The following is a 9,866-nucleotide window of genomic DNA, read 5'->3' on the forward strand; positions in this document are numbered from 1 at the left end:
GCTTCGGGCGCTGTCAGAAGGTAATTACAGCCAGGGGTTGAGGAGGGCAACACATTCTGATCATGATGAAAATTAAACACCCGGAATATTCAGGCGGATTCCAAACTGCCCCGTCCATCCAAGGTGCCCCAGTGTCACAGCCAGGGCTGCATGTATCACTGCTATGTGGGAGGTGGCTTGAGGTACAGAACTTTCCAGAGAGATTCACTAACCAGCTGGAGGAAGGAGGGCTGGACAAGTGGGCAGAGAGACAGGGGGTGTGAAGGGGGGTCCAATCTGCCTTTGCCATTTACCAGCTGCAAGTTAGTTACCTCGCTTCTCTGTGCCTCAGTTTCCCCCTCTGAAATGGGGATGCCAGATGTGGTAGGCAGCTGAGTGACCAAAGGATGTGACACAGCGATGGCGTGTCACTTTTAGATTAGGTCACAAAAGACTCCGGCTTCCATTTCAACCTCTGTCTACCCCAGGCCCCCCAGTCTCTTCCTCTATCTTCAACCACTGGCTCTGGGGGAAGCCAGCTACTTACCATGTGGGGAGGACACTCAAGCCACCCTGTGGAGAGGCTGCCTGGTTGAGGGGCTGCCTGGGTGAGGGGCTGCCTCAGGCGGCTATGCCCCCCCCCCGCCCACCACCTTGATCAGAACCTCAGGAGGCTGCTCCCAGGCTCCCGACTCACGGACACTGTGAGGTAATGCACGTTTGGGTCTTTAGCTGCTCAATTTCAGGGTAATTTGTGATGCAGCAAGAGATTCTGAGTATTTCAAGGGTCGTTGTGAACATTCAGGGACTTGGTGCAGCATAAGGGACTTAGCACAGAGCCGGCCACACAGGCCACAGCTCGGTAAAGGCTGGTGGATATATTCATAGCCTGGGAGGCGACGGACGCCTTCTCAAAAAAAATGTTTTAAAATGTACAGAATGGGGGTGCCTGGGTGGCTCAATCGGTTGAGCGTCCGATTTGGGCTCAGGAAGTGATCTCGCGGTTCATGAGTTCGAGCCCCGCGGGGGGCTCTGTGGTGTCGGTGCAAAGCCTGCTTCGGATTCTCTGCCCCCTTTCTCTGCCCCTCCCCTGCTTGCGCTCTCCCTCCCAAAATTAAGCATAAAAAAATAAAATGTATAGCATAAAAGACACAGGATGATGAAGGAAGCCTATTATACTGCAGCGCAGTTCTATGCACAGACCTCTTGGAGGCAGGATGAGGGCCCCAGGTTCAAGCCGGCTGGCTTTGGGCCTCGGTTTCCCCACAGACGAGCAACGGGTTCCTGGGCTCTTTAAGCCAGGAGGATTAGAGAGAAGGTACAGGTCTGTCGCCACCATCAGCGTCCCCAAGCCCGGCCCTCCCGCCTTCAGCTTACATGTGCTGGGACGCGTTGGGGAAGAGGCGTGAGTACTGGGGCGCCGAGTCCTCGGGGCCGTGGGGGGCCGCGTGGCTGATGACCATCAGGACGGGCCTGTGCGGGTACATCTTCTTGGACGTGCGGAAGAAGCTCACGCTGTCGTTGGTGATGAGGTCTGTCAGATAGTCCTGGGGGGCGGGGAGAGACAGAAGAGGGGGTGAGGAGCTGAGCCCCCGCCCCGAGCATCTGCTGGGGTAGGTGCCCGGCGTCCCCCCGGGGGCACAGCCGTGACCCCACAGACAATCCCCGCGTTCCTCGAGCCCATCGTCTGGGGGCAGACACACAATAAGTGAGCAAGTACATGGAACCTGAATGATGCTGATGGAGAAAAGTAAGGAGAGAGTGGGGGTCAGAGGGGACAGGGGACAAACTGTCGTTCATCATTCATAACAGATACTGAAACACTAGCTCGCACTTTCGAGTGCTTATGGCACACGAGGAGCAGTTCTGGGTTTACCTGTATCAGCTCACTGGAATCCTGGTATAACTGCAGAAAGTAGGTGTGACGATATTTCCTGTTTTCCAGAACAGGAAATTAAGGCACAGGGAACTTAAATGAATTGCCTAATGCTAAATGTTGCGGCCATGCCTCCTGAGTCTTGGTTCCTAAGCCTGAACTCTTTTCAAGGCTCCAGAAACACCACGAAGCAGGGTGGGCGTCCCTTTGTTCCTGGTGTGTGGTGCTGGGGGCAGGGGCGGCTGAACAGGCAAACAGAGAATCAAGACAGTGACACGGTGTGACCGATGAAGGAAATAAGCGGCGACCAAGGAGCCGGAGTGGGGGCAGTCAGGGAGGGCCTCCCTGAGGAGGTGACATTTGAGCTGAGACCTGAGTGATGAGGAGCTGGACGTGGGAAGATTTTTATCACTGGTGTTCACCCTCAGCTGCCTGCTGGGATCCTCGGGTGACCTTTGCTGGGCCTACTCCCAGAGAAGCTGGTCTTTTTTTGTTTTTTTTTTTAAATATTTTTAATGTTTGTTTATTTTTGAGAGGGAGAGCACGAGTGGGGGAAGGGCAGAGAGAAGAGACAGAGGATCTGAAGCGGGCTCTGTGCTAACAAAAGAGAGCCCAATGTGGGGCTCAAACCCACAAACCGTGAGATCATAACCTGAGCCGAAGTCAGACACTTAACTGACTGAGCCCCCCAGGCGCCCCAGAGAGGCTGGTTTAATTGGTCTGTGGCTTTCCTCAGGCCCTGGACCTTTTTATTTTATTTTTATTTTTCAAAGTTTGTTTATTATTTATTGAAAGAGAGAGGGGGAGAGAGTGGGGGCTCAGGGGAGGGGCTGAGAGAGAAACAGAAGCCCAAGCAGGTTCTGCGCTGTCAGCACAGAGCCCGCCGATGCAGAGCTCGAAGTCACAAAACCATGAGATCATAACCTGAGCTGAGATCAAGAGTCGGATGCTCAAGCGACTGAGCCCCCCACGCGCCCCCCACACGTTAGACTCTTTAAAAGCTCCCAGGGTCCCCAGCGTGCAGCCAGGACTGAGAATCACTGATCTAGAGGAAGAGTTCCAGGCAGAGGGAACGGCAGGGACTCGGATGCAGGAAATGAACTTGCCACCTGCTCTCGGACTCTCAGCAGAAGGGCCAGAAAAAGCAGAGGTGAGCAGGGAGTCTCCTTAGAGGCAGGCCTGCTTAGGCACCGGGCAGGATGAGACAAGAGCTGGGGCAGAAGTCACGGGCAGAAACCGAGGGCTTTAAAAGCTCAGCTAGAAAGGGCTTAGCCGAGAAGCTGAGCTTTGCCTGAACTCTTCCTGAACGGGGTAAAAATCTTTAGCTGCTCTTCTCTCACGAAGGTAATGAGTTCTTGAATGTTACCTTCTGCTCCTTGGGGAACAGCTCTGTCTAAAATGATCACTTGCAAAACGAGATATTATTTCAGAGGAGGAAATGTGAAGAAGTGGGTACAGCTTCTGCCCTGAACGGTATGACGTCACACAGCGGGCGTGCCATGCGTCTAAGATGCGCCTTCGGGGACACTTGCACGCTATACTAAAAGCACAGGGATGGTCAGTGCAGTGGCGTTTATAAGGCAAAAACGTATCGCCGTGACCGGCAGTAGGAAGGTGATTAAGGAACTTAATGTAACACTGTGCTGTCCAGACGTTACAGGGAAGAGTCCCCAGTTCCTGAGGTGGAAAGTTGTCACAATGTTAAGGGAAAGAGCAAGCTACTTTCAAACCCAGGAAGGTCCCACCTTTTTGTGGAAGGGGAGGAAGGTGGGGGCAGGTGGAGAGGAGAAGCCAAACCCTTAACTTCATATGCTTTTGAGCACCAAGGAAGAATCTAGAAGGCCAGATATCAAAGTGCTGACTGGGATCTGGGATAAAACAGAGGGGAGAAAGTCACTTGCTACTTTGTATACTTTTTCTGAAATACTTTTTATGAATAGTTCTGGGGAGTTATCCATAGAACCTATTACATAAAAATAGCATTACAGATCACCTAAATCAAAGAGCTACTGCTGTTTGTGGAGCATGACCTGAAGGTGCAGGGAAAGTTCTTAAAGTCACAAGGGTAACTGTGGAAATGGCCTTGAGCAGATGGAAACCAGCAGCTGAACTTTGCTGCCTCCAGCTGGTGGGGCCGCAGCTGCCGCCCACAACAGCCCCACCTTCACCGCTTGATTCTGGAACTATACGCCTACTTGGCTGATTAAACATGTTTTTAAAAAAAGCTACAGTGGGGGCTCCTGGGGGGCTCAGTAGGTGGAGCGTCCGACTTCGGCTTAGGTCATGATCTGATGTTTGTGAGTTCCAGCCCCACGTCGGGCTCTGTGCTGACAGCTCAGATCCTGGAGCCTGCTTCAGATTCTGTGTCTCCCTCTCTCTCTGCTCCTCCCCTGCTTGCTCTCTCTTTCTCTCTCTCTCTCTCAAAAATAAACAAACATTAAAAAAAAAACAATAAAATAAATAAACAAACTAGAGCTCCCTAGATCTACCGGCATAGACCTTACAGACCTGACCCTGGGTGCCAGTGGCTGTAGGAGACGCATGGTACGGTACCATTTATATACAGGCTAAGAACACAGAAAACAATGCTACATGTCTTTTGAGATCTCTGCCTATGGAATGATGCACAAAGGCATCCGTGGAGATCAGCAGGAGACCGGTGACCTCCCTGGGAGGGGGCAGGCCAGGAAAGGGACTCAGGAGGGTCATACGCGGGCCCCTATAAGCTGTGATATCGCATGTTCAGAAACGTAGGTGTCGTGATGACCGTGTTGGACTCTCGCGGCTGGCATGCGGGTTTCTAGTGCTAAGAGCCGTAAAGCTCTTGACACGGCACCTTGCATGTGGCCGGCTAACATCGTAGCAGTCGTAGTGGTGCGGCAGGATTTCTGCGCACCTGACAGCCACCACCTTCCTGGGTCCTCTGCGCAGCCGCTCCTATCCCAGCTCAGCCTTTGCTGACCCCTCTGGCTGCCACAGGATGCCCGCAGTGACACCTGACAATCTGCACACGGACTGAAGGGGCCCCCGCCCTTGCTCCGGGGTGGGTGGGGAGGCCCTAGGCTGGCCCTTGAGAACACGCCATCTCTCTGGCCACAGTCAGGTGTTGGAGTAAAGGATGAGGGGACCTGGGCCTGGGTGGCAGTGCCATTGTCCAGTCGCGGCAGGCCCAAATTCAACAGACAGGATGTGTCCATTGGCTGGATGTTTGGAGGTGGGGGTGGCAGTCATTCCCCTCCCTCCCACACACACCCCAGGCTACCCCCTGCCCCCTGGTTTCTGGTTTGGGTGAAGGGAGTAGAGATGGGGGTCCAAGAGAAAGAGAATGTCAGAGCAAAAGGGCACAAGTGCTGAGTCCAGTTCTGGGCAGGGTGAGCTGGGTGCCTGGGGTGAGCCATGAAGATGTCAGGGATGTGGGTTGTTAACAGGAAGCGTGAGACAAGTGCAGGGACCAAGCAGGCTGAAAGGTGAATTTTCTAGAACCTGGAGATGAGCTGAGAGACTATGAAGAACTCACCTCTTTGCCCCACTTCAGCCGTGTGGCTGGGCCATTCCTGCTCTCCCGGGTGAGGTACTAGACCTTCCCCTGGGGCGCTCTGGGCCACACCCGTGCAGGTTCTGGGGACTTGGCTCCTAACCGGAGCTTAGCAGCCATGGCTGTCCCCACCTCCCCCCTCCATCCTGATCTCCCACTGACTTTGATCAGTAAACCAAGAGGACCCCAGTGCATCTGTGGAGATCACTAGACAGGGCTCTGGGCAAAAATGCCCATTTCCCCCAACTAGTCATTTAGCAGAAGAAGGGTGCGAGGTGCGGGGTGTGGGGCGCGCTCCCAGGCAGGGGGCGGAGCTCGGCGACAGCCTGGCCCCTCTGGATCCTGGCCTCGTTCCCCAGCCTAGGCCTTTGCTGCGGTTTCTCATTTATGTGCTCACTCAGCACCCTGGGTGCCTGTTCCCAGGGTTCCGGGCTTCCTGTTAAGGGCTGGGGATGTGGTCACAGGTCCCTGTCCCCATGGTGACCACAGTCCTGTGCAGGGTGTGGAAAAGCATTCTCATTAGCCGTAAGAAGTCGTCAGGGGACCTGGGAGGGACAGGGAGGTTTTGGCTCACTTACGATTACCTCTGGCTGCTGGGGGGAGGTGGGGACGGGGGGCGGGGGGGACCATGGCTGGAGTAACAGAAGCTCCTCTTCTTGTCTGGACTTGGGTGCCTGGACAAACGTGTCCCACGGGGTGCTTCCTGGGAGATGCTCACACTTTTACCTCTTGTTTGAACTTGGGTGAGATAAGCCAGCTCACCCCAAATCTCTCAGGGCACCTCCCCACATGGGAGTCTCCTGGCTTCCAGGACTAGTTAAATGTCCTGCTTGGGGAGCCCATCTGTGGGCTGTTTTCAGGCTGTGCTGATGAGACCGATGACTTTGCCCCTGAGACCTGGTTTGAGGGCCAGGGAGGGGTGTCGGGGGGGGGGGTTACCTGCACCCAGAGGCAGCCCTCGAGCCTACCTCTTGGTATTTTCGCCACTTAGCAAGTCAACCTTCTGTAACGGAGCGTCTCCTTTTCTGAGCCACTGGCTTCCTCGGTCTAAATTATATTCTAATTCATAACGCTGATTCTGTGCCCTTAATAGCACTTTGTGTTCAGAAGAGATTCATGTCCCTTTAAGGGGCAATCATACTTCATGAAGCCAAGGGCTCTGGAGTCAGAAACACTGGGTTCACACCCCAGCTTTATCACCTCTTATCTGTGGCCCAACCACTCACCTTTCTGCACCTCAGTTTCTGCCTCTAAAACATGAGCCTGATAACAGTCCCTTCTTCAGATGGTGGTGTGAGCATTTAATACATGAATGAAGCACTTAGCAAGGAGCCTGGCACCCAGAAAACCCACAATGAACACTGGCTTTTATTATCATACATTTGCTCAACTGATCTTCACAGCAACTCTGAGAAGTGGACTTCAGGCCCATTTTACAGATGGGGAAATTAAGGTCACAAAACTAACAAGCAATACCCTCAGAGCTAGACCTCAGGCCTTTGTATATTTTGTTACATCGTTTCCCCCACCCAAACAAAATCATTAATGCGTATAGGGTGGTGTATGCAAGCATCAAAAACCTTTCTGTAAAGGGTCAGACAGGAAGTATTTGAGGTTCTGTAGGCCGGATGTCTTGTGACAGCTACTCCTCACTGCCATGAAGCAAGAAAGAGCCACTGGGTAAATGAATGTGCATGTCTGTGCTCCAGTAAAACCTCATGCACGGTAAGCTGTACATTTCACGTCATTTTCACATGTCACGAAAGTTTTTTTTTTTTTTTTTTTTGCCTTTTTTTCCGCTAGCTAAAAATGTAAAAACCATTCTATGCTCAAAGGTTGGACAAAAACACTTGATGGGCAGGATGTGGCCTGTGGGCCGCCATTCAGAGAGTGGATTTGGCAGCCAGAAGGCCTAGGCTTGGAAACTGCTTGACAACTTACTAGCTGTGTGGCCAAGTTCCTCGGCCTCTGTGTGCCTCAATTTCCTCACGTGCTGGGTGTGAAGAGTAACTATGGTGAGACATACATGGGTTAATTCAGGTGGAACGGCTCCAACCATATCTGGTGCACATCACATCTATGTGGGCGGGAGTCATTATTCCTCAAGAATGACATGGCTGTGTTTTCCACGCGAAGAAGAAAACCGTACAAACGAATCTGGCTCCCTGTCATTGCTCCTCACCCCTGCTTCCAATCTTGGCCCCTTTTGGCCCTTACCCAGAAGTATTTTCTCAGACACATTGTTACACATGTTAGAGTATTGCTTTCTGCATCTTTTTACATCAGTCAGATCACACGGTGTAATTCATTCGTTCATTTCACACAGCAGTGGAGAAAACAAACTCACATGCCTGCCTTTGTGGGCCTCATACTCTAATGAGAGGAGATAGATGTTAACAAGTGAACCAGGACAACTTAGAAGAAATGCACAAATTCCTAAACACACATTTGCTACCAAAATTCAAACGGGAAGAGATAGAAAATCTGAACAGACCCATAACTAGTGGAGAAATAGAACCAGTTATCAAAAATCTCCCAACAAATAAGAGCCCTGGGCCAGACGGCTTCCCTGGGGAATTCTACCAGACATTTAAATCAGAGTTAATACCCATTCTTCTCAAGCTACTCCAAATAACAGAAATGGAAGGAAAACTTCCAGACTCATTCTATGAAGCCAGCATCACTTTGATTCCCGAACCAGACAGAGACCCAGCAAAAAAAAAGAACTACAGGCCAATATCCTTGATGAATACAGATGCAAAAATCTTCAACAAGATACTTGCAAATTGAATTCAACATTGCATAAAAAGAATTATCCACCATGATCAAATGGGATTCATTCCTGGGTTACAGGGCTGGTTCAATATTTGCAAATCAATCAATGTGATACATCACATCAACAAAAGAAAAGATAAAAACCATATTATCCTGTCGATAGATGCAGAAAAAGCATTTGACAAAATACAACATCCTTTTTTAATAAAGACCCTTGAGAAAGTCGGGATAGAAGGAACTTACTTAAACATCATAAAAGCCATCTATGAGAAGCCCTCAGCTAACGTCATCCTCAACGGGGAAAAACTGAGAGCTTTCCCCCTGAGATCAGAAACACGACAGGGATGTCCACTCGCGCCACTGCTGTTTAACATAGTGCTGGAAGTCCTAGCATCAGCCATCAGACAACAAAAGGAAATAAAAGGCATCAGAATTGGCAAAGAAGAAGTCAAACTTTCACTTTTTGCAGAAGACATGATACTCTACATGGAAAACCTGACAGACTCCACCAGAAGCCTACTGGAACTGATCCAAGAATTCAGCAAAGTTGCAGGATATAAAACCAACATACAGAAATCAGTTGCATTTTTATACACCAATAATGAAGCAACAGAAAGAGAAATCACAAAACTGATCCCACTGACAATTGCACAAAAAACCATAAAATACCTAGGAATAAACCTAACCAAAGTTGTAAAAGATCTGTATGATGAAAGCTATAGAAAGCTTATAAAGGAAGTTAAAGAAGACACAAAGAAATGAAAAACATTCCATGCTCATGGATTGGAAGAATACATATTGTTAAAATGTCATTACTACTGAAAGCAATCTACACATTCAGTGCAATCCCAATCAAAATTGCACCAGCATTTTTCTCAAAGCCAGAACAAACTATCCTAAAATTTGTATGGAACCACAAAAGACCGTGAATAGCCAAAGTAATATTGAAGAAGAAAACCAATATGGGAGGCATCACCATCCCAGACTTGAGCCTCTGTTACAAAGCTATAATCATCAAGACAGTATGGTATCGGCACAAAAACAGACACATAGACCAATGGAATGGAATAGAGAACCCAGAACTGGACCCACAAATGTATGGCCAACTAATCTTTGACAAAGCAGGAAGGAGTATCCAATGGAAAAAAGACAGTCTCTTTAGCAAATGGTGCTGGGAGAACTGGATAGCAACATGCAGAAGAATGAAACTAGATCATTTTCTCACACCACACACAAAAATAAACTCAAAATGGATGAAGGACCTGAATGTGAGACAGAAAGCCATCAAAACCCTAGAGGAGAAAGCAGGAAACAACCTCCTTGACCTCAACCGCAGCAATTTCTTACTTGACAGATCCCCAAAGGCAAGGGAATCAAGAGCAAAAATGAGCTAATGGGACCTCATCAAGATAAAAAGCTTCTGCATGGCAAAGGAAACAATCAAAACTAATAGGCAACTGACGGAATGGGAAAAGATAGTTGCAAATGACATATCAGATAAAGGGCTAGTATCCAAAATCTATAAGGAACGCGCCAAACTCCACACCCGAAAAACAAATAATCCAGTGAAGAAATGAGCAGAAGACATAAACAGACACTTCTCCAAAGAGGACATCCAGATGGCCAACAGTCACATGAAACGATGCTCAGCATCCCTCATCAGTGAAATACAAATCAAAACCACACTGAGATACCACCTCA

The 9,866-nt window shown here is 49.7% G+C and overlaps 1 protein-coding gene across 2 annotated transcripts in view; it reads right to left on the reverse strand.

Annotated features, from left to right (window-relative positions):
- The window catches only part of SULF2 (sulfatase 2), a 117,982-nt gene that overhangs the window by 23,528 nt on the left and 84,588 nt on the right, over positions 1–9,866 (reverse strand). For both annotated transcript variants that reach the window (XM_039249378.1, XM_039249376.1), the window contains exon 5: positions 1,357–1,526. In XM_039249378.1, coding sequence (XP_039105309.1) covers positions 1,357–1,526 — 170 coding nt within the window. The remainder of the gene's footprint in view (positions 1–1,356; positions 1,527–9,866) is intronic.

This window comes from Hyaena hyaena, unplaced genomic scaffold (genome assembly GCF_003009895.1).
Source record: "Hyaena hyaena isolate Hyena2069 unplaced genomic scaffold, ASM300989v1 scaffold_335, whole genome shotgun sequence".
Taxonomy (NCBI): Eukaryota; Metazoa; Chordata; class Mammalia; order Carnivora; family Hyaenidae; genus Hyaena; species Hyaena hyaena.